The sequence below is a fragment of the Anopheles maculipalpis genome, chromosome X (assembly GCF_943734695.1).
Source record: "Anopheles maculipalpis chromosome X, idAnoMacuDA_375_x, whole genome shotgun sequence".
Taxonomy (NCBI): Eukaryota; Metazoa; Arthropoda; class Insecta; order Diptera; family Culicidae; genus Anopheles; species Anopheles maculipalpis.
This window is the reverse complement of record NC_064870.1, coordinates 9,454,020-9,478,908: the sequence shown is the minus strand read 5'-3', so window position 1 is coordinate 9,478,908 and position 24,889 is coordinate 9,454,020. Positions and strand designations below refer to the sequence as shown.

The following is a 24,889-nucleotide window of genomic DNA, read 5'->3' as shown; positions in this document are numbered from 1 at the left end:
GAAAAGAAAACCACACAGCAATTTATTTTTATTATATATCGACCTGCGGGGCGTGTGTGTTTGTGTGTTTGATTGTGTCCGTATGAAGGGTTTTTTTTTAATGTTTTATAGCTGCATTTAGCGCTAAGACGCTGCAAATTGAAACGATCGTATAATGTGATGTGTGTGCGTTTATGTAGTTGTCTTATTTAAATGTTATTCGATAATATTCGTAGCGCCCGCTCTGTTCCGTGCGTGTTTTTTTACACGTTCCAGTGCAATTTGGGGTAGGGTCGCGCACAGTGTTCGTACTGCAGCTTGCATTCGAGCAGTCCAGTACATTTAGCCGGTTGAGCGAGCGGCATGTGATATAGCTAGCTGGTGAAGTAATAGTGGAATCGCATTAATAAATAAAGTTTCGTGTAAATGTCGTTACTTGCAAGGAAGCAGGAGTATACAGTGAATCGTACTGCAAATACAGTGATCAGTGCTACCCTTACGCCCGGACGGAGAGCAACTAGACGATGGTTCGCATCACGAGTCGCGATCGTTGTTGAAAGTTTGGAAATTTCCTTGTTCTTTGTTAAGAATTATCGTTACCGCGTGTCTGCTGTGTACGGAACGTAAATCGGGCGCGCGCCGGCTGTGCTAAAGAAGCTTCAAAACCTCTTACGGCGGATGCTTGGTAGAACACGTGCAAATAGGAAAACAGAATTGGCAAACAAATACACGAATACCACTTTCCCCCCCTCAACTCCCACCCCCTTCTGGTAGGGTGGTCGGATTATCGTTGCATTTTCTTGCATTTTTGTGCGTCCTTGTGTGTGTGTGTTCGTGCGCTTGGTGTCATCGATCAACGTAACCGTGCATCAGCACAGCATCCTTCGTTTCGCCCCACAATAAAACAAAGTACACAACACCACCACCAACAACAACAACAAAAAAAACATCAAAATGGAAAGTCCGAGTGCCGGTGGGAGGCGTCGGGGCAATTCGCGAATCAATGCCGAAGATCAGGCCCTTGATCAGATCGCAAAGGAGGTAAGTGAAGCAACTATTGGGTTTTATTTTCACACTAAATTTGGGGGGATAGATATTACACCTGTTTCAAAACAATCCGTTCGGTAGGACACGGCAAGGACGTAGGAATAACTTACGAGGTTCTAATGTTTCAGCATTCTAGCCGCAATGGTACAACATTTGATTCTAGATTACTTTTATTGCATTAGGTAGCGGCAATTCTTGGTACAGGTGACCCTCAAACTGACATCCGTGTATGTCAGGTCTCTGTATTAACTTATAGACGAAGATTCTGCCTTCGATCCACCTCTGTGAAGTGTTCCACTCACCTTTGAACGGCATTCGAAAAGAGCTTCTTGTGCCGCATGCTTCACCATAACTACCTCTCCAGATTGTAGGGTCAAAGAAGTTGAAGATATCAGGTCTGATGTTTGGAGGATTCTTAGGATACGACAAGATCGATAACTTGTAGCTTTATTTCTTCGATTACATTAGCTAGGACGGCAACAGTAAAAGTTCTTTGCGTACATTTCCTATCGGTCGCATACGATCTGGACAAATCCTTCCGTTTCTAAGCTGCTGTTACATTCAACAGAAGCTGCGGTTCACAATCAATCAAAAGACGTCACATCCTGTTTTATTCTCTCTAGAAATGGGATTGATCAATGTGATTTATAGTACAAGAAAGCTCCCAATAGTTACTACATGCATTCAAAAGTATCACAAAGATGGCGACGTGAAGTTGTTAGCTACTCGAAGCGGGCGCTGGAAAGCAGCAGAAGAAGATCACAATCTTCTACAACAATTTGAAGAGGAAAATCTATGTAAATAATGACCAAAGGTCATAGTCAGGGATGAATTGATGAAATAAGCGACCTTTTAGCAGAAAAAAAGGGCAACCAATTATTTTATGACTCCCTGGGTGCAGCTTCCCATCCATGTAGGCAGCCGATCTCCGACAGGTACCCTTCTTGGCGGGGCATGAGTCCGGCATCCTCATAACATGCTGCAGCCATCGTATCCTATAGCCATCGGTTCTCCTTATAGCTCAGCAAGTTCGTAGTTCATCCTTCTTCTCCATACTCCATGCTCGCATCCAAGATCTGAGATCTTCTGGATCTCAGCAGACGGTAAAGGCCGTAGTAGGCACGATTCCCCTGCACAATGCGTCTCCGGATTTCGCTGCTGACATTGTTATCCGAACTTACGACAGTCCCAAATTAACATAACTCCTCTACTACCTCGAGGTTGTCGCCGTCGACTAATACGCTGCTTCCCACTCGGGTTCTAGTGCGATCTGAGCCTCCGGCAAGCAGGTATTTCGTCTTCGTCGCATTGATCATCAAAGAGACCGGTAGAGAATCATGCCACGGATATCGTTGTCTAGCCCCGCGCTTCGTATGACACCTTCCAAGGCTATATTGCACAGTAGACAGAAGAGTCCGGAATGAGAATCAGGCATCCTGACGGTGGCAAAGACCGGCAGGATACGATGGCTGGGGCATGTTATGAGGATGTCAGCGACAGATCAGGTGAAGGGAGACCTGTGGATTCTTGGAGTTTCCTGGAGATCTATTGTTGACCGTACCATGTCACGACATGATGATGATGATGAAAATTTAATTGAAATTGTGTCTGAAAAAAAGTCCCCTTTTAAATGCATTCGATAAGCTATTCCTCAGCAACGCATATTCTAATGCTACTCCGCCATTTTTAACACAGTTCCCGGAAATATTCTGTCCGATTCCTTGGTAATTGATCCTTATTTTTCTGATTTGCTCCCAAAACTTTGTGAGAATTATCTCCAAAACGTCCTCCAAGAATCGAAAACCATCTGGTACTTCGTACGAACGAAACTTCCGGCTAACCCGGTCTTGCAACTGGAAGCGGGATTCAAGCACACACCCACCAACCGCCCAGCTACCCCTGCATCCCGTTCGGTAAGCAAAACAGCAAACGGATTAATGGGACCGGATGTTTCCCAGCTGCGCACACACGCAAGGCCAGCGAGCGCTAAATGCATTTTTTATGTCGGATGCAATTGCAGCACTCACGCTGGATCAAGCAATTGAGGGTCGTAAAAATCGTTCCATCTTTCATTGCTTAAGGAAATATCATTAGCAGATGCTTGTGTGTGTGTGTGTGTGTGTGTGTATGAGCCTCGGACCATTACCACATTACCGACCATTATCGTCTCATTTTCTTTCGTGTAGTGACGCGCGTTGACATTTCCGAGATATGCTGGAAAGTCCCCCCTTCGCAACCGATCGTTGCCCTTCGCTCAACAACAAGCATGCGGCCGCGGTAATGATCGTTTATTTGTCTTTTTCCAAAGGGGGGGGGGGGAATCTCCCGCAATTGATTTTATAGATTGAACCGAGTTTTCCCCCAAAACATTCTTTTTTTTTTTGTTGGAGGGGGGATTCTCCTATATTATCCGCTAGCCACCGAAACATCACCAATTTCGTGACCGTTTCGTAAGTCCTACGAGCCAAACGTCTCTGGCTGTCTCTGGCTGGCTGCTGTTGCCAAGCTGGGGAAATCGTTCTATTTCCAGCGTATCGGGCCCGGTAATCAGTAATGGCGAGAAGGGAAGAAAAATTACTCACCATTACATTTGCCGTGTCGAGCTTGGATAGTTGGGTGGGTGAAAAGTCCCAACATCAGGGTGAAAGGTCGATCCCTCCGTTGGTCGTGGACTGCATCGTGCTGATGGCTTGAAAATCGAAGGGGATCGTTTGCTTCAATTCCGGTGCATGTTCAATTGCCGGTTGGAAGTTGTGTTTATTTGAACATTTAATTGCCTTTTTTTGTCTCTCTTGGAGCTGCCCCGTTGTGCCAATACGTTGTAAATATTTTCAGAAGCAAAGCGTGAAAGATATCGATTGCGCATGTGTTTGGTCTGATGTCATGGCGATGCGATAAGAAGCATTTCTTGTTCGTGTTGGCAAACCCTTTATTGTGATAAGACATATCTGACGTGTCTTGTCATTTTATTTCGAAAGGGTTAGTGCGCTGACTAGAACTCATGCCTAGTCATGCCTAGGAGGTCATGCCGGCCATGTAATGTACGGACAAACGCTGCTGTCGCCTACACCACCGAGCCACCCCTGACTAACCCTATGCTCTCCATTAAGTGTAAAGCGCGGTTGTAAGCGTATTATTCTCTATGAAAAGACGTGTTCAAATGCTGGACACTCCACCGGAAGAAAAGGCTATGACCGGATGCTGCGCTGAACGGAACATTTGCTACTTTAAGCTCCTAAAGGCTGCAGCTTAGGGCACAAGACGCATTACTTCAACCCATGCACGTTGTAGAGTAATGGTTCTACACAATTGCTTTCCAGTGCAGGGTTTTCCGGGTTAGAAACCAAACGGAAGCAACATTCGATTGTGAAAAAGATGTTTTTTAAGTTTATTAAAATTTGTTTATTTTTATTTACAATTTATATAAATTAAAAAAAAAACTTTTTCCGCACCGTCTTCCGTCCCGTGTCTCCTCCGGTGGGCACCGCCCCTTCTCGGAATGTCGGTGTGCGTTGTCAGTCAATCGTTTACCGGACGGAGAGTTTTCAAGAGCCGCACATCTGTGCCGTCGCCCCCTAGTTGCTTCATGCGACAATGTGACATAGATCGATTGATCGTTTGCGATACATGCGTCAAAAGTCAAATTTCAATAGGCTTTCAATACTCGATCAGGTAGTTCATGAAGTTTTGTGGAATTGCTACCCACGCCTTTTTGATTTGTGCGCACAACTGATCCTTGCGTTGAACACCTTCACGATCTCCCACAGATTCTCTATAGCGTTCAGAAGCGCCAATATTAAACCACTATTTGACCACTTCGGTGGTGTGTTTGGGATCGTTGTCATGTTGGAATATCCATTTTATACTCAGCATTAGGCAATATACATGTATATGAAACCATCCATTATTCTATCGATTTGATGAATTGGAGTAAGACCGTTCGCAGAAAAACATCCCCAAACCATTACATGGCCTCCGCCATGCTTCACCGTCTGCTGACAGTAATGTGAATCTAACCGTTTTCCAGTTGGGTGACGTACCGGCGAAGACTCATCACTGAATAGATCCTCTCCACCATTTCTCCACATCCCAGTCAATATGAAATTTAACAAAAAAAGTTTTTTATTCCGGTTTCTAAGTGCAATTAGAGGTTTCTTTGCAGGGCGTCGAGAGAACAATCCGACTTCAACGGTACGCCGTATGATTGTCCGGTCCGAAACAGATAACTGCATATCCATTCGCACCTTAAATGAAGATTTGAAAGGATCCTTTTTCATGCTTCGTACGATCATCGTGTCAACCTCCATGTCCACATAAATCTTTTCAGTCTAGATACCTTCCTCAAAATTACCTCGAAAGGAGGAAGGTATCTAGGAAGGTCTAGATACCTTCCTAAAGCACCTTCCTCTATAATTACCAACGTGTATTTACCTTGTAATGTTACAATAGTTTAAAAATAATGCTTTTTTCAGTAAACGTAAAGCAAAGTTCTCAAACGATGCTGGTAGAGGTAATAGTTCAAAGAAGCGAGAAGTTGCAGTTGTTTTGACCAGAAAAATTGGGACAGCTGATAGTTGCAATAAACATGTAGCAAACATCTAGACTCCTGAACCGTCAACTGCCGTAAGTGTCCCGTTTTCTATTTCAAAAAGTTGAAATTTGCTGATCCTTTTTATGATTGCTCTATTTGAGTTGCACATGTTTTGTCCAATACTGTATAGAAGAAGGACATTCTATTGCTCGAAATGCAAATCACATTACGTTGTTGCTGTACACTGATAACAACGCAACACAAAACTTCGATACGGAGGTGTCCTCAATAACTACACTTTGTGAAATTCTTCCAAAGCCCTTAGTGCAACACCTCCTAGGTAATGTTGGCCTTAAAACGATAAAGACCAACAAGACTTATTCATACTACATATTCGGATAGTCAATCCTTGCTATGGCAAACAGATGGAATACTTTCGATCCGTTTAAGGCACCGAAATGCCCATCCTTATGACAAGTCCGCCAAGTGCCACGTCAGATGAGGTTTCAAGGACATCGAGGACATTAAGTGTAGAAATACAGAGCACTTTGACGATTTAGACTTTGCCACAAACCGTCTGGAAGAAGCTAGAATTCCTGAAATCCTTATTATTTCCCATTGCAGATATTTATGTCGATCATGCTGTTTTTTCCGCCATCTAATATTTTATAGAAGGTTCCGATCAAAGTTGCTTATATAATATGACTTGTTTTGAAGTTATAGAGCGTGTTGTACCTCGTGCGAACCTGGCAAACCCTGTAAAAAAACACTAAAAACGATTAAGCTTCAGCTCGCGGTGTGGCTTAACGAAGAAAGCAAAGGGTGTTACAGCATGCATGCTAAGAAAACGGAACCGGAAAACCTACGTCACATTCGGGGTCTACTTTTTTTTTCTGCTGATCCGTTTCGTTCCCCATTTCCGCCTCTCCTCTCTAGTCTCTCACACACTCCGTTCAAGACGCATGTATCGCAAACGATCAATCGATCTATGTCACATTGTCGCATGAAGCAACTAGGGGGCGACGGCACAGATGTGCGGCTCTTGAAAACTCTCCGTCCGGTAAACGATTGACTGACAACGCACACCGACATTCCGAGAAGGGGCGGTGCCCACCGGAGGAGACACGGGACGGAAGACGGTGCGGAAAACAATGCACCGGAGGGTGAGAATGGTAAATTGCTGCACGCTTCGCTGATGGCGCACCAGTTGCAGACCTAATCCCTGTCTGCGACAGCCGGAAGCGGAAAAATAGATTGTCCGTTCGCTCCGAGAAAACTCTACGACCCCTTGGGTAGGACGGACTGTGCGGTGTATGGATGTGTGAAGGATTGATCTTTATCCGCAATCCGTAAGAGTGTTTTGGAGGGTGAAAGAGAGACGTTTCGTACCCATTAGCGACATTTTTGTGCGATAAAACTGGGCCGGAGTTGGTACACGAACTCCTCGACCAAACACGGTGCGATCTCAGCATCAGACAGCGGGATTTTGCTAACGTCATTACGATTCCCAGACATCGTCTAGCGGCGGATACCGTACGCTAAAAGTGACTAAAATTAAACCTTCAAACCTCTCCGGGAAGCGAACCTTTCCTCTACAAAAAAAAGGACGTACACGTTCGGGTGACTCCATATCGCTGAATTCCTCACAAACGCGCGGTCTTTCGGCCTACTAGGTTATTTCCATTTACCTTCTTCGCAGCGACATGGGCAACAATTACGCCAAAACAACCAAAAGTAAAGGAACAGAAGCCAAATTGTTTTATAAGAACTGCAGAGGTTCCGTCCTCCATTCCGGACATCCTCCAGGGGATCGTTGGGACACATTTCTTGGCCGGCAACAATTACACGATGCCCCTACCAATCAAACCTCAAGCCCATGCTGGCAGGCGCGCCCTCACCACCATCGCATTGCACGTTGTGTTGGAGTGGGTAACCGGAAAAAAAGCGTAACGAAACGCGTATGTAACGCGTGTGTGAAACATTGACACACGACGCGACACATGAGATCGCGTCTGATTCGCGCGCTAAAGATAGACATACATGTCGTGTGTGTTTGTGTGTTTTCGGTCGGGCCTAAACAGATCGCGCGGGGAGACACATCAATCTCTGGTTCTCCGGAGGAATCTGTCAGCTTTGTTCTTTACCATCCTTTGCCGCCACCACCACCACCAACAGTACCAACACGTCCCTCATAGACTGGCCAGGTTTTGCAGTTTGGAAGGGAGCATTTTTTTTTTCGGGGAGAGAAAATCGAGACACCCGTTGACAGATGGTGTTGCGTATTGTTTTTCCGGAAACCTTGTTTTATTCGACTGTGTGATAAAAACGGTGGAAAACGGGAGGAAACTCGTCTCGACAGTAAACCCATGGTAGAAGATGTTCCAACCATTGCAATAATTATAGACAGTTAGTTTTCGAAATGGATTGATTGGAAAACGGTCCACCCGATATACACTGCGTCAAAGAATTGTCCGTACAGCAAAGACATGGATACAAAATATCGGACAAAACATACAGTGCTGGACAAAATAATTCATACGCTCTAACTATTCTTTCTACAAGCTCAATATTTCCTTCATTGTAATAGTTACAACAATGATATCTTGATGAAAGTTGTTGCCCTATTATCAGGCAATAATGTTGTAGAAGTGAAGTTATTAGAATTATGCATGACTTTCTAAATATATGCTATCTTTCAGGAAAGGATGAGGATCGGAATGGACAAAATAAATCATACACCAGATTTCTTATTCGCAAGTTACGCTTATATCTAATATCACCCTTTGCCTTCAGCACATCTTCTAATCGACGAGGCATACTTTCAACGAGATTCCGTAGATATTCTGAATCAATTTTCTCCCTCGCTGTTTTCAAAACATCAAAATAGTCGTCTTGGTTGGAGTTCGATGTTTTGTCCACTTTATCGTCCAAATAACACCACAAATTCTCTATCTGATTCGAGCACCTTTATTTGGTTAGATTTGAAGAACGCAGTTGTTTTTTTTTGTTTGGCCGTATGTTTGGGGTTGTTGTCTTGTTCAAAAATGTAATTTGTTTCTAGGTCAGTTTTCAAAAGTGAAACCTCCAAATTTTCATTCAACAAGTTAATATATACATCTGCGGTGAAAATGAAAATACTATTATTCTTCCGAATAAATCATGGTTTTTATCTCAAAAATAAAGAAAATACTCCTCAAAGAGCATTTTTACTTCGCGCGTATGATTTATTTTGTCCAGTACTGTTTTTAATAAATCAAAACAATCATTGAAAAAATTATCAACATTGATTTAAGCAAAACTATTGAATCTGTTAGTAAAGAACTTAATTTTTCAAAAATTGCCCGCCCAAAAATTGTCCGTACAACGAACAAACAGTTTTTCGAGCCCGGTAAGGTAAGCTCAGTATGTCCATCTTTAGCTGCAATTACGCTCTGCAAACGCCTTTTCATCGAGGAGGTCAATTTTTTAAGTTGTTACAGATGAAATTTTCTTCCATTTTTGCATGAGAATCTCTTTCAGCTGGTTTTTATTCTGGACCGAGTGTTCTCAAGATGATCCCACAGGTCCTCAATAGGGTTGAGGTCTGTTGATTGGGGAGGATGCGGAAGCATAGTTTTGACGCTGTGCAGCAACCATTGCTTGACCAACATAGAAGTTTGCTTCGGATCATTATCTTGGACAAGCTGAAAGCTGGACCCATGGCCCAACTGTACAGCACTTGTTATCAAATTATTCTCCAGAATGTCCAATTACGCAAATCGATCCACTGTAGATTCGATGAACGTCAAGTTTCTGGTCAAAATATTAAATTTGCTTTCGTCCGTCAATATGACGTTCTGTCAAAAAATCTCCATTTTTTGACTACTTAGTTTTGGGCATACTCTAACCGCTTTTTCATGTTTTTTGTGGAAAAAAACGGCTTCTTCCGATCAATGCACCTCTCGATATCCTTCTGCATAGGGTTTTGTTAAATTTCCCGTAGGATAATGTGTTTGTGACGTTTGGCGAGCTTCAGTTTGCGGCCTCTTTGACACATTTAACGTAACCCTACTAACAAATAATTGTTTAGCCAACAAACATTTGAAAAGATACTCACTGTACGGACAATTTTTTTGACACAGTGTATATTTCAGGATCTCTGAGAATATTTTTATGTATTTTCTCAAGCTGCAAACGTTAGGGAGATATTTTTGCGTGGTGGAAAAAGTAGAAGTTCGTAAGGTACTTGGCCTTGCACAACATCCTTTCGCTTCTAAAGAAATACGATAACGTTTAATAGAGGAAGGAAGGATCCACACGGCGCCCATTAACCCCCCCCCCCCCCCCTCCAATTGTGTAAGCGACAGCAGCGCAGATCTTCACACGGTAACACCGGAGTTCAAATCTCATCCGTACCGTTCCCCCGTAGTGAGGACCGACTGGCCTAGGGGTAGAAGCTATCCATACCGCTATAAAGGTGGCATTCGATAGTGTTGTCTTATTCTATTCTGCTCGCGAAACTTGACACGCTCGGACTTCCTCGGTAAAGCTGGGTCCTTACACGTTAAGGCCTATACGCGCATCCTGTGGCGTCCCGCAGGGCAGCAACCTTGGCCCTTTTACCTGTTCCCAGAGGATAATCATTTCTTTTATGCGGACGACGCTACAATCTTTCGCACAATCCGCGTACCTGACGACCATGCCCAACTGCAGGCTTTATTACGAGACTTCCAGTCCTGGTGTCATCGCAAAGCCTTATTACTCTACCCTGAGAAATGTGTGCTGATCATTTTTGGCCGCTCACAACGCCAGTCGACTGACGACTATGTGCTAGACGGGATAACCATACCGAGGAAAGAGTGTGTCAAGAACCTAGGCGTCTTGCATGACGCGAAGCTTTCCTTTCAGGATCAGCTCGATCACGTTGTGGCTAGCAGCAGTAGGGTGCTGAGACTAGTTCAAGACGCAAAATGTATTTAGGCTATCTATTGCTCTCTGGTTCGTTCGTTGTTGGAGTATGCGCTGCACGGTCTCAGGCGCGTCTAGAGACCATCCAGCGCAAACTCACGCTTGAATCGGAGGCTAGATTACCGGACCAGACGTATGCTGCTTGGTCTGCCTTCCTTAGGAGAGCTTTGCCTTCCTCCTTTCTGCAATCAACCTCTACGTCCAGAACGTCGAACGTCATTCGGCTGTTCTGAGCCATTTTTGGCGTATGTATGGCGTATGTGTTTCCGTTTATATGTCTAATGCTGTACTGTAACATACATGCTTAAGCTATCGACAGCGCTTATTTGTCCCTCGATTAATATAATAAATAACAAATAACTATCCAAATACTATGTGGTTTTAACAAGTCTAGTAAGCCATTTGATGGCCGGCGTGACCTAGTAGGTCGTTAAGCCAAAAAGAAAAAGGTCAAGTCTTCGATGCTCCTAATCTGACTTGAGAGAACAAGCCTTCCGAATGTCCGGGATCTACTCCCGCCCTTCTCCAGAAAGGAGAAAATGTTGTTGGGAGATATCTTATGAACTTCAACTTTTTCACGCGAAATCCTCAAACTCAATAATCGATTGAAACGTCAAATAGTCGGATCGGATTTGTCTGGTTGTACTCCAGATTTCCAATTTATGTTCTGTTTCACACCTTTTCTTTTTTAAATCGTTGCAAGTGACGATATATATGGATGGGGCCCCTTCAAGCCAGCACTTCAATCTTTAAAGCATCGTGGTGAAAGCATTATGGTTCGGAACTGCTTTGCTTTGAAGTGGGAATCTTTGCAATCTGCGGCATAAATTTGCAATAACGGTCCATGACTCATTGCACAAAAATATCCTCCAACGTGCTTCCAATGCTGCCGTACGCTGGATGGAGTTGGCTCGTAAAAATTATACATTTGCATTGATCCAATATTGCACAGTATAAACAAAGACGGTACATATGTTTGTACATTCGCTCCACTTCCGGAGAAATTAAATCTGCAACCGCTGTCGGCTAAGCGAGCCCCTTTCGGCTCGCCAGAACAAGGTCGATGCCGTTGCAGACGTATAGCGAGGCTGCCAAATGTGCACGTACGCCGCGCCTCCCCATACGGATGCACACTTCCGAGCTGCAGTTTTTTTTTCTCTTCTTTTCGAAGCCGGCTTTTCTTCGCCCAAGACACGCACCGCGGTGTCGGATGCGTCCCGAGCCCCATTCAGACGGATGTCCAAAAATAACAAATCTGCGTCTGGCACGGCGGCAGATCATCGCGCGTTACTACTGTGCCATGCTTACCGACATCCGACGCAGTCCTGCTCGTCTGTCTTTCTCTCTCGCGCGCGCGTCTAGGAGGATGGTGTACGGAACGGAAATACTGCGTCTCCTTGCGCACACAGGACTGTTGTACAGTACGTCAGGGAGAAGGAAAAGTCAATCGGCAAACGTGGGTCGCAGACAGTCGCTCCCGGTTGACCGAACGTTGTGCACGCGCTTTCTGCCGTCCTCGTGACTGACACGGTGTCACGGTGAGCGTGCGCGCCCGTGTGCGAGAGGTTACAGTCAAGCCAGTCAGCTCTGCATTACCGCGTGGTGTGTGCCCGTGTGTTGCTGCCATCGGTTCTACGGTGGCTCGAAATTAGTGTGACAGTACTGTCGGAAGTGATAGCCGAAGCATTCAGTATCTTGCTCGGATTGGTTGTCGTGTTGTGATGCAAAGTTTTTGAGATGAGACCCTGCTCTGAACGGCGCTAGAGAAAAATCCGCATCAGTATCGTGATAAGAATCTTCCTCAAAACATCTCCAATCAAACGGAACAGATACATCGGTGCACCATGGTACAGCTAAAGCCGCAGCCAAACACGCTGGCCAGCAAGCTGATCGTGCAACATCAGTACGGACCGTCGCTAAGCGATTGTCTCGAGCTGGAGGCTGCCGGTCAACCGAAGGGTCTCGCCATCAAGGGAACCTGGCGCTACGTGAGTAAACCAACACTTCGTGCAGCGTGAGTGGGTCACGCGTCAGGAAATGCGAAACATTCCGAATGCAAATTCGTATGTTCGTGCGATATTGACTAAAAATAGCACCACAATTCGCGTGCTTGCATATGTGTTGACAGTTTTGCAGAGTGTAAGCTTGCTGAGAGCGCACAAGATGGTGCTGAGACGCATGAGATCATTAGCAAGATGCAGATTTACAGGGTCTTGGGAGCTTCTATAACAGATCAGCCTGCAGGCACGTGCTTTGCCTTATACAGGGTGTTCAATATATTCGAATACACTTCAAAAACGAGCTCAAACAATGTAAACGTAAGAAATCATTTTTTGAGTATTTTTTTTTTCTTTTCTTGAAGCCATGTTTATTTACTATCTTTTTGGCATAATAGGAGGGAGCACGCTCCCTTTGTACTTTTCCACGAGCTTGAGATGTTTCTCAAACAAATCGCACGCGGCACGCACCTGTTCCATGCGCATTTCGTCCCAGATCTTGGAAGGTACGTTTTTGAATTAGTCGACTGTGTTCACTTTATACTCGCTTTGCTTGGCCAGCAATGACCATACATAGCAATCAAGGGGATTGTGATCCGGTGAATTGGTTGACCATGACATCTTATCTAGAAACCCCGTCAAATTCTCCTGACACCACGCTTGGGCGATATTCACCGTGTAGACCGCGGAGAGCAGTCTTGTTGGAAAATGTAAGGATCCTTCCCGTAGAGATCCTGAAGTGCCGAAGCCGCAACCTTCTCCAGAACCTTAATTTTGTATTACGCGGCGTTAATTTTGACGTTTTTCTCAATAAATACCAGTAGGAGCTTCCCAGGCATGGATATACCCCCCCCCCCCCCCCCCCCCCCCCAAACATCACCGACGCGGCATTCTGGAACCGTAGGATGTTTTTGAACATTGTGCGGCTGTCTCTTCTTCTTTGCCGCTTCCGTTATTCCATTTACTTTACGATTCTTGTACGACTTGTACCCTAGGTCCTAGGTCCTAGGTCGTCATAATAGTGTGAGTCGTCCCGATTGACACATTCAGGTCGGCAGCAGTCTTCCGGATCGAGCGGGTCATTTTTCGACGGATCCGCTCCCTCACCACCTTGATGAATACTGGCGTCCTCGCCGAACGCGTCCACCCGGATCTTGTACAGTCCTTGGTCAAGCCCGTCTCCCGGTACCGACAGATGGTAGTATAAATAAAATTCCGCTTCACCCCGTGAGATTTCACATGCAACGGTTAGCCTATACATGATACCAAAGCTGAAACCAATTTTAATACACAGAATACACAGAGTGCAGAACTACAAATCGACGAAAAGTTGTATTCGAACTTATTGAACACCCTGTAGAAATAGGACCAGATGTTGGTATATTATTCAACCAACAATCAAGTAACGTATTTGTGGTTAGTTGTTCGCTCCGATTAGCAAACGTGATTACCAACGCGGTCGGCAACTCGGTCCGCTAAAGTGAAAACGATCGATGCTGTGGTGTGCCCCACATTGCATCGTTTCTGCCATCGAACGAATGCATCCATCCAGCTAGGCTGGTTCGGGTAGAAAGTATTGCGCATTGCTGGGATTTGCAAATAAGTGGCAAATCCGATGAAGAGTTAATAGAGCATGCTAAAAAAGCATCATGCAGATTGTGCCACCGGCGTGTACCGGCTATGGGTGCGTTAAGCTTCCAACAGGAGGATGCGCACGTTTTAAATGCTTTTTTTTTTTGGACTTCGAACATGAACGATCGAACACTCTTAACGAGTTTCTGCTATCTTATAGCATTTCCTGGAGAAAACACGTTATCGTACTGATTAAAACCCGATTGATTTCGTCTAGAGTTGCACGCCCAGACAACGGAATCCGCAGCTCAAAATACCAACTCTAGAGAAACTTCTCTTGATGGCGGTCTCTAGTAGCTGAGCGGTAGCGACTGGGTGTTGAATCCCATCCGGAACTTCACCCCCGGCAGGGGCAACCCAGAGAGGTTTTGCTGTCACTACATCCAAGAGCTACACCCGACAATTCCCTCGTTTATCCCCTATGGGAACGAGTTCTCACACAGCAATTGTGGAATTGTTCATTCTCACACGCCTCTCGCCCGGCCTATTGTCTGTGACCTTTTACAAAGCGTTCACTACCAGCCCCAGCATGACCATTTGACAGGTATGGTGCTCTGCTATAAAATTCTATTGTTGTCTTTTTTATATTGAGTCACTCTTGCGGCGGCTTACATTAGCTCAATAAACAAACACGAGTCAGTGTAGTGTAGTCAGGGTCCTCACTACGGAGGAACGGTCCGGATGGGATTTGAACGTCGGTCCTGCCCCGTATGGAGACCGGCCCCGCTGTCGCCTTGACCACTGAGCCACCCGAGTCCTGATGTATTGGATAGAATTATTGCAAAATTATAGCACCGATGATCTCAGTAACGAGCTGATAAAAATTCGTGGGCGTGAGCGAGCAGCAAATCTTGAGCATGATTGTTTGTCTTGTTGTTTTCTCAAGCTTAGTCATGCTCCAGCACCACCGTCAGTCAGCCGACTAGCTTGACTGTCTCTCTTTCCCTCACTTATTCGAATGATTGACGTAATGTCGACTGCCTCAAAGTGTCGAATATCCGTTATTTGGTGCTTTTGTTCTTCCCAAATGCTGTCGAATGTTAGCCCTCTTCCCACGAGCAGATCACCGCTAGTGGAAGCCATGTTTAGGTGCACAAGGCTGCAATAGAGATGAATTGCATTCGGCGTAACAATAGTACGGTCATTTTAAACTTTAACCTAAATGACTGCGAAGCAACGATTAAGGCGTAGGCCTTCAGCGCAGTGATGTAGTGGCTCATTCAGCCTCGCGCATCTGCGGTGACGTGCACTGGAAGGAATGTTTGTTTTTCGCCAGTCACAAGCCAAACACCGGATCGCACAATGGGCTGCAAGGTGGGAAGCGCTCTCTACGTGTGTTGTTTGCTTTTGCTTCAAGATTAATCTAGTGTACACTATCCCACCGGACACCAGCAACCCAGCTCTCCACTGTTGGCCGGGTCTGGTCGGGTGTCGGTCGGGAACTGGTGGATACACACTTTCACTGGTCGTTCGGGTGCGTTTTGCTCGATAGAGGCGCGAGCACGAAGCTACCTGGAGAACCGATCTTACTCGTGGCGGGCTCCAGCATTCATTCGAACACTGTTGGACGTACGGTGCGAACGCGTGTTAGTCGTGCTTTGGGGAGCCGTAGGAGCTTCAACAGAGGAGACGCCTATTAGGCTTCTTTGTGTCCGCTCATTGTCTATTCCGTGCTATAAACAATATGTAGTGGTGACGAGCAGAGTATCTCGTTTAGTAGCTAGTGTGCGTGCCCGTGTTTATGTGGTTTGTGCATCATCAATTGACCTGTGCATCTAGAGCTAGAGGCGTGACCAGTTACGCATCTTAGTTGCAGTCAGTGCCTGGGGTCCTCACAGTTCACATAATTGCTACAGTTCAACCGTCACTCAAGAAGTACACTTTTATCCATTCAAAAATGGAATATTGTGCTTGGCAGAAACGTCAAATGAGCTACATTTCGCGAGGCTTCACCAAATCATCCCAAAACGACACGATTTAGTTTTTAAACTTGACTTTAGCTCTTCTAACATTTGAATTAAAGTGCTCGCATGAGCAATCTCACTCGCAAAACACAGTACCTGTAAGAGGTACTTCCCATCGATTATTAGTCATCACGCGCTGTGCTCGTCTGCAATCAATCTGGGCTTTTGCAAGCCATTAAACCTGCGCCATACTTGGGTTATATCTTACCTAAGCTCACAGCTTTTATATCTGTGGGTTATATCTTAAAAAATCTGTACAAAACTGTTATGCAACATCATAAACATAGTAAACACTCAATTTTGCAGTGTAACAAAACATAAAATATAAATTAAAATAGTTGACAGTTCTTTGTGTTAATAGTTGTCTTGCAATACAGGATCGAAGTACGATTACTATCACGTGAAAATTAGCTACATTAGAAGGCTTTGCGGGTACACTTCGTGCGAATTTTTATTTGAATTCAACTACAATTTTCTGAAAGTACAACTCGCTGCGCAATTTTCTGATTTTCTGTCAGCGATTTTCTGATTTTTTGGCAAAAACAGAGTTGCGCTTTGCTTTCATATCGCATATAAAAGTTTGACAGGACCAGGACCATGCAAAAAAAAATCGTAACGATGGCCTGGCCAAGGAATATACATAATAGATACACCTTGGGCGTAACACATTCCAGGTGTCAAAATGTGTCACATTGACAGTTTTGCATTGTAAACATTGCGATCAAAGTAGATAATGAATCGAGTAAACCTGGTAAACTGGCACTCAGTGCAGTCGTACGAAGCAATTTCCAGTCCAAATCGAAAAAAGAACCTCAGCTGAGTGTGAACAAATTATCCGTAACGTGTTTCGAATATCTAGAAAAATCATCTCCCAATCGGGTGATACGTTCGGTAGGTGGTAAAAGTGTAAAGTAAATCAAAAAGTGCAACTAGCACCTAGAGACATACGTGATGGATTGCCATCCAGGTGTGTGGACCGGTACGGTACTACCGTGCACCAGCAGGTCAAACCATTCCACCGTTGAGGCTGCGCTCAAAAGCAGCAGCAGCAGCGTAGAGGACATTTACGAGCTAGCAAATACTGAACTCTTGCCGGAGTCGATCGAGAAGGGCGATCGCTCGCTGCAGAAACTGTACGAGCTGAGCGCGCTCGATCTGAACCGGAACAAGATACCAGCCCCGCCGGATGGGGATGATTTCTTCCACTGCCCTACTAATGACGCGAGTGGTTCGTCTTCACCCGAGCAGCAACCGCCACGGGACACGAGCCGGAACAGTGGGAGCGTCCGGAGCGATAGCTACTACCACGACTCGTCCTCCGTGCCGGATCCGGACAGCGCACAGCAGCAGTACGGGGGTGCCCATACGCTGCACGGGTACGAGCCGCACCGGCAGCTTCATCGGCTGTCGGTATCGCACACCGGGGACGAGTTTAGTTCCGAGGAGGATGAAGCGTTTGTGGAGCTGCTCGAACGCGCCAACGACATCGTAGGTTATCGTTTCCAGTGCCGAAACATACGGACAAGCATTATACTCTCTGTGTTCGGGGGTGTTGGGATGGGGGAGGAGGAGGAGAGGGGAGGGGGGGTTGTGAGGATGTCTGGTAGTGGGTTCGATTTTGTTAAAAAAGTTTCTTACAAAAGGAATCGTGTCTAGTGGAGATGGGTAGATTGATCTTTGTTGCTTTTGTAACTTTATGTTTTCATCGTCATCACCGCTTATGTGTCGTTTTTCCAGCAATTGCAGGGTATTGTTCCATGTAATATATAAGGAAATTTGCATCGAAAGAAAGCAGTAATTAGAAAATTTTCATAACAAATTCCTAGCCTTCCTTAGGTCTGGCTGTTCTATTTCAAATTCTTGTCTAAAATTCGTTCAAATATGACTGACATGGCGGGCTGATGTTTAGTAACCGGTCCAAAAAGAAGGGGACCGTGGTATCACAATCGCGGACTAGTATTGGAGGACCACAGGAAGCTGTACTCCCCGCTACCGAACTATGAAGCTTGCAAAGTTCTAACATTAAGCTTATAATATTTCACAATCCATTTGAACAATTCCATTAAATGGTTCAAAAGTTCCATGATAAGGATTGAAACCCTGTGTTGGTTACCGCGCCGGTAACTAACCGATTGCACGCACCACCCGGTAGTTGGGGATAGTGTAAATGACGTGTATTGGGATCAAGAGTGAGCCCACAGCTTGGCCGAGAGAGCCCTCACGGTGGAGATTGCATTACGCAACTCCAATCAAACCAACCGAAGTCGAAAGTGTCATGTGTCTAATCAAGCGTCTATCAGGTTACAGCTGTTTGAGGTCCTGCACAGTCATCATCCGTCAATGCAATAGAATACTTTCAGGTTGATCACCTCTCCAACACGTACGCTCCATTGAATGCACGTCTGGTGAAGGTCGTGAGTTGACGTGCCGCTCTCTCCGACCGGTCGTATTACCCCATTTCTGTATCTTCCGTATGGAGAGATGCACATTTAAAGTACCTGTATCTAGCATTTGTATGTCGCGACTAACCAGTCGTTTATTTCAAACCGGGTGAAGTAATTACATGTTTGCATATGCGTGTAACCGTAACCATCTACCACATTTGCTATCACCACAGTATGAGTCGAGCATGTTTTGTGTCCCGTCGCTTATATCAATTCATCCTCACTTGTGCGCGCGCGTGTATGGTCTCTACTAATCACAACTTTTATTTCCTTTTATCTTTCCCAACCCGCTTACCTTGCTAGGCCGAGGCGCGATTAGCAGCGAGACGACAAGCACGTGCCGAGGCACGCGAAATACGTATGCGCGAACTGGAGCGGCAACAGAAAGAGCAGGAACAAACGGCAGATCGTGTGTTCGATCTGCAGCAGCAATCGATCGGTCTGTCCGAACCGGCCAACCTGGTGGCCACACCACGCACCAGCCGGATGATGGCACAGAGCGCAATGACGCGGGGCAGTGCCCTATCGTCCCGGCGTAATAGTGAGGATTCGCTCGAGGAGGAAGCCCGCAGTCTGCGCGATCTTCGACACGAGCTGAAGGTACGTGTACTGTTCCGGATACGGTGCCGGTTTCGGTTGTCACCCACATACCCATATTCCTTCTCTCATTAACGTAATTCTATGTTGTTGATTTATTCATTGTCCTGAACTTCTCTTGTCAGTGTTACTTCTATTCGGTGACCTTAGTGTGATACTTGATGGCAGATTAAACTTAAAAAAAACATGTCGAACGAAGTCATACTGAAAGCCAACAAGGCTCTTGGATTCACCAATCGTGTGTTTGTTGATTTCCGGATGATCCTACTTTCCTTCAAACATTGTATTGTTGTCTTGTTGAACTCCATCCCGGAGTACGCATGTGTTGTTAGGTGTCCGTCCACTATTGAGGATACAACTAGAATTGAGAATATTCAAAGGTATATCACTCGAGTGGCTTCTAAATTTGAGTAGTAATTTGAATGTAGTCGCCGATACTCAAAGATTCTATAAATAAACGACAAAAAATAGTCCCTTACGCTTCTTTGGTTCAACACCTAAGCGGCCGTATGACGCAAGACGACATCTGTTGGGTCCCAGACTCATTAAGTCAAAGGCGTCATATGGCTCAAACATGTTTTATTGGTGGCCTATTGCTTTGATTTACAGATGCTCCAGATCTTCATTTCCTCTGTCTGTTTGTGTGTTACTTCACGATCACTTCGCCATAGAGATCCTCTAGCTTTGGAAACGCGACATACTGTTTATTGTAAGAATGATCCACTTCTCTCATGTGCAGATGGGTTCAATCGCTTTTATTCTTCGATTGATTTTAATTCCTCATTATCCACCTATCGTACCCGCATTTGAACCTCCCTTCTTTCCCTCTTTAAGCTTTAAATATGTGTGTTCTTCTCTAAAATGTTATATTAATGTGTTAAGACTAGCGTAATTCGAAGCCTTTAAGGCAGAAATTGTTAGAATAAATTTTCTTACGATGTTTTTTTTTTCTTCTTAGGACGTTGAGGAGCGTTTCCGCAAGGCGATGATTGCGAACGCCCAGCTAGACAACGAACGATCCTCGCTGAACTATCAAATACAGCTGCTGAAGGACAAGCTGGAAGAGGTGGAAGAGTCCCATTCGCAGCTGCAGCGCGAGTATCGGGAGAAGTGTCGCGACCGGGAAGCACTGAAGCGCAACAACGACAAGCTCAGCGAGGAGCTGAAGCTCGTCCAGGGTCAGCTGCAGGAGCGCGATGCACTGATAGAGCAGTACGGACTGGTGATAGTAACGGTAGAGAACGAAGATGGTACGGATGCGCACCGTGCCCTAGTCACAGCGGATAACGCCCAGCTGCTCAAATCTGTTCCCGGCACATTAGGTTCGTACTTGCGCGAAAATGTTTTCTGTAACATTATGTAGCGGCTGAATTGTAACTAACAAGATGATTTGAACGGTTTAACATGTTGGGTTCCCGTTTTTTAATGCGTTGTGGCTCTATACTATGACAGAATGCAGTCTATTGCAAGTTCGTTACAAGCAGGGTTCTTGTTTTCGTGTTTCTTTGTTCTGGCCTTTTTTTTTTGTGCGTAAGTAAGTAAGAGATGTGACTGCTTGTATAACATCACCAGCTCACTCAAGGTTCTTCGAGTGCGTTTGGTTGATTAGGTAAGCTTTTTTCAGAAGTTTTCAGCACGAAAAATGTTCAAGATAACCGCAATGAAGTGCGGAAGGAAGGAATCCATCCAGAAGTCTATCGATTTATTTGGATTTTGAGAGCGTTTGTAATCCTCTCGTATCATGCCCAGCTCGAAGAACGAATACTGTACCTTCAGCTCCGTTTTGTCCGTAACTAACCAACTACCATTATTGAACCAGATAAACTTTCGTTCGCCATATCTGACCGTTTTGTTTCTGTTCCGCAGACGTAAGACTGAAGAAGTTTGCGGCCGAAAAGCAGGAACTGCAAACCGAACTGCAGGCCCTCCAGCAGCAGCTGAACGATATCAAGAGCAAGGGCAGACGGTACACCTCCATGAACGGTTCGCTGGTCGACGATGACTATGAAGATGCGCAGCGTAAGTGTAACGGTTTGGGGACCGCCATTTGCTGGCACAATGCTTACTAGATTTTGTTTGTTTGTGTTTTTTTTAGGGGAAGCTAACAAGCTGATCACGGAGTATAAGTACAAGCTGCAGAAAGCGGAGCAGGAGATCGCCAACCTGCAGGCTAGTCTGGCGCGCTCGGAAACGCAGGTGATCCGATACAAAAGTACGGCCGAGGCGGCAGAGAAAGCGGAAAGCGATCTTAAGATCGAACGAAGAAAGCTGCAACGTGAGGTAGGCATGGGCATGAATAGTAGTCGAGGTCGCAGCATATACTCTCTTACCAGCTCACATGACATGACTATTCGCTCCACGCTCACTCGTAAAGAAACAAAATCTTTCGTATTCATCTTTTTTCTTTCTTCTTACTTTCGTTTCCTTCTTACATGGGGTACGGCTGACCATTGGTCTGATAATCTGATACCTGGTAGCCAATTATTACGCAATACTGGGACGAGTGTCACTGTCAGTGACGATACAACGCGTTACACACCACCGTTACGCATCGTCCTTTATCCCCAAACCACTGCCGAAGGGCGCGTAGGCGTCCATCTTTACTCTCTCTATATCTCTCTTTCGCTCGTAACGCTGCCGATCGTGTCTATCCCCAACCGAGACTAAGCTTCGCTCAAGATATCTCTCTATCACACAGCTGTCTATAGTTAAGCTTTTGTACTACTGAATGAACGGTACGGTAGGTTAAGTTTGAACATTCCAAATCCAAAACCGACCCGCCCCCCAATATGTTCCCCAAATGTTTAGAGTGGACGTGTTATTTATTACAAGTTTTTTTTCTGATTGCTTGTTTGCGTGTGTGTGTGTGTGTACAATTGATGCTGCTTATACACATTCATACTCATATGCTCATCAAATGAACGTTAAAATGCTCCTCTACTGGCGAGGAAGCATGTTTTTCATATCATCTTCATAATATTCAACTCGTCTTAATTTCTTCAAGATTTAGCTTATATTTCGCGTCCATTCGTCCATTTCTTGAAGTGGTGGCTGGTGTACAGCAACCAAAACATGTGTTTGTGTTCTTTGTGGGGTTTACTTTTCGTTTTTTGTGTTGATTTTCTTTAATCGAATCATCTCCGTAGTTGCCGATAGTAGTGCCCGATAAATTCTCTTACAGGCAACGAACCAATTGCCAAGTGTATTCTAGCAAGTCTATCAGTGGATGATTTTAAAATGCATTATTCAGATTCAAAAGAAATCTGCGTTAACTTTCTATACCCAGTCACATTGGGCATATTTAAAATCAAGCAACGAGAAACGACACAAAACTAACGCTTCGTAACGTTATTTTAACGGTCCTTTTATGTTTCGAATCAATCACCAACAGACAACGAAATTCGTGAACTGATAGAGTTAGTATTGTTAGCTGGAATCGCGAAGATTTAACAAATTTTAACCGACGTTAAGAGTTTTTAGTTTGTAATTAATTTTTATCGCATCTCGCAAATCTCCATAGCAGCGGTTCGGATCGAAATGTCTACGCACACTTGATTTGCAAAGGGAAAACTTTTGTTCTACGTTTATTGCACTGCTCTAAACACTGCAGTTTTTTGCACTTTTTTCACTGGCACTTTGCACTTACCTAAATCCTTAGGAAATGACCAACCATCCGGTGTTCATCTGCTTTGCTTCACAGCTTTTCTTTACCCCATTGTTTCGAGTTGCGCTGAAAATCCATTGCCGTTTTCGCTGGTTCTTTCCGCTGATGTTTTTATACCACATTCAGGACAGTATTCGGAAGTAGGCACTAGAATTTCAGTGCTGGAGTAGAAGAATTCCTGAAAGTGAAAGACACACGAACCACTGTTAATCATTCGTCACCAAATAGACTGTTTTCGCTTCATTTATCTGCAATTTTGCGAGAAATCTTCATCCCAATCTTTAGCTGAATGTCCTCCGATAGCTTCTGATTGATTTTTTTATCTAAAAAGATGGAATTTATAGTAATTGTGGATGAAAAATACGGACACAAGCATCCGTACGACTTACCTTCACACTTTTTCACTTTGCAATGAAGCCTTTGATCAAAATCACCAAATATACAAACTGAAAACGACTAAATCCCAGAAGAGCGCGAACGAAGAAAGCCAGTAGAAAGTTAGAAAGGCATGGGCTGTGCAACAACCGACGACTATAGCAATGACATTTACACTTGTGGAGTCGAGGGGATTGAGGAAGCATAGAAACGCATAGAACCGGGGAGAAATCGTGGACTCAAATTTGTCTATTAAAAAGAACCTTCGTATTTTTATGTACGGGCTTGAGATCGACACATTTCGGCTCCAACTCTTTAACAATGTCGATTTTAGTTTAAATATAAACGACACAATAACCTTCTTTTTGTTGAGTGTTCTCCTGAGTACATCACCGAGCCATGCAGTGCGACTGTGTGGCACATATGTGCTAGTGAGGTACTATAAGCCTGTCGAAAAAGATCCTTTCGAAGCACAGTTTGTGGACATTTTTTTTTTGTTCATATCCAGGGACAAAGTAATGAGAGAAACAATAAGACAAGAGATTTTAGGAACGATTGCTTAACGAGATTTACATTTTTGAAGCATCATTCACAAAGTAGTCTGGGCTAAATGCATCTATTTGATAGTTACAAATTTCCTTGACGTAAACGACTGTGTTTCATGTAACCATCGTTAAAACAACGCTCTCGCTGAGCCAACGTCGAGCAATTTTGAACGATTATGGTTAATTTTTAACTAGTGTTAATATTTTCTAAACGATTTCGTTCGTGATTCCAGCTATATCTTCCTTAATTTGTTTCTAGTATGACGGCTTTTTGCCGTATGGTCAACACCGCATGCGTTGACAATCAATTCCTAGCTATTATTAAACTAAAATTTAAAAACGAATAATCGGCGTTAGTTTAATTTAAAAGCTATTTCGCGTTTGTTCACCAAAAAGCAAAAAAAAGAAGATAAACCATACGAGATGAATCATGTATTGTGTTACAAGTCTCTCACAAACCAACTCAACATCAGCTCCAATTACAGTTGCGTACAATATTCCGTGTTCGTGTGCTTGGTACACTTCACTTACCAACGTGTATGGTGACTTACAGCAAGTTGATTTGTGAATTATTGTTCTGTGGATACCCCGTTTCCTATCTTGTTTCTTACCGTTGGTTCTCGAAACAAGATGAGACCCAGTATTCAGTGCGTACCCGTTTTACCGCCATTATTAGCCCCAACTAACAAAAGCAGTCCGAACACGAGCTCATTTTCGACCGTCTTGTGTAAATTTGTTTATCTAAAAACGTTGTGCAATCACTTTGCTAACGCCTGTTTAACTGTTACTAACGAACGGAGAAAGTTTGCTGCACAATCTAATCTCACCACCCTGCTGTTTTGCTTTTTGTCATTCCCCCACAGAACCGTGAAGCCATGGATCGGCTGGAGGAGCTAGAAACATCGAACAACCATCTGCTGAAGCGGCTAGATAAGCTTAAGAACGTCAAGAGCACCATCATGAAGGAAATATGATAGGAACCGTCTGCGTCCCGTGCGCGTCCTCCCGGGCAAACATCCGCGACAATCCGGGACGGTCGAGGAACGAAACATGGGAACAAATAATTAGTAAATCCAACCCCCCCCCCCCCCCCCCCCTTCATCTACCCCAAACCAACTGCCGCAACATGCCGTCGCGGACTATAGAATACGATACCCTTCATCCTAG

The 24,889-nt window shown here is 44.7% G+C and overlaps 6 protein-coding genes across 11 annotated transcripts in view; 4 read left to right on the top strand and 2 right to left on the bottom strand.

Moving 5' to 3' along the window:
• Positions 1–5,569, top strand: part of LOC126568394 (transcription factor btd) — a 147,106-nt gene extending 141,537 nt beyond the window's left edge. Inside the window, exon 4 of the mRNA XM_050224867.1 lies at positions 5,554–5,569. The gene's annotated coding sequence lies outside the window, so the exon portion shown is untranslated. The remainder of the gene's footprint in view (positions 1–5,553) is intronic.
• Positions 1–24,889, top strand: part of LOC126560710 (ras-related protein Rab-10-like) — a 254,816-nt gene that overhangs the window by 11,384 nt on the left and 218,543 nt on the right. The gene's annotated exons all lie outside the window — the stretch shown is intronic.
• LOC126560468 (60S ribosomal protein L10-like) overlaps positions 1–24,889 on the top strand; it is a 277,878-nt gene that overhangs the window by 167,424 nt on the left and 85,565 nt on the right. The gene's annotated exons all lie outside the window — the stretch shown is intronic.
• LOC126561545 (probable 60S ribosomal protein L37-A) overlaps positions 1–24,889 on the bottom strand; it is a 450,882-nt gene that overhangs the window by 343,725 nt on the left and 82,268 nt on the right. The gene's annotated exons all lie outside the window — the stretch shown is intronic.
• The window catches only part of LOC126556672 (actin nucleation-promoting factor WASL), a 159,723-nt gene that overhangs the window by 59,543 nt on the left and 75,291 nt on the right, over positions 1–24,889 (bottom strand). The gene's annotated exons all lie outside the window — the stretch shown is intronic.
• LOC126558061 (leucine-rich repeat flightless-interacting protein 2) lies at positions 913–24,782 on the top strand. 2 transcript variants are annotated; one of them, XM_050214010.1, is made up of 6 exons: positions 913–1,020; positions 18,845–19,141; positions 20,097–20,460; positions 21,005–21,157; positions 21,234–21,418; positions 24,586–24,782. In XM_050214010.1, exons 1-6 carry the CDS (start codon positions 934–936, stop codon positions 24,694–24,696), a joined length of 1,197 nt encoding a protein of 398 aa, XP_050069967.1. In that variant the 5' UTR covers positions 913–933; the 3' UTR covers positions 24,697–24,782. The 2 variants fall into 2 exon arrangements, with proteins under 2 accessions (XP_050069967.1, XP_050069959.1); XM_050214002.1 differs by lacking the exon at positions 913–1,020 and adding an exon at positions 12,341–12,492.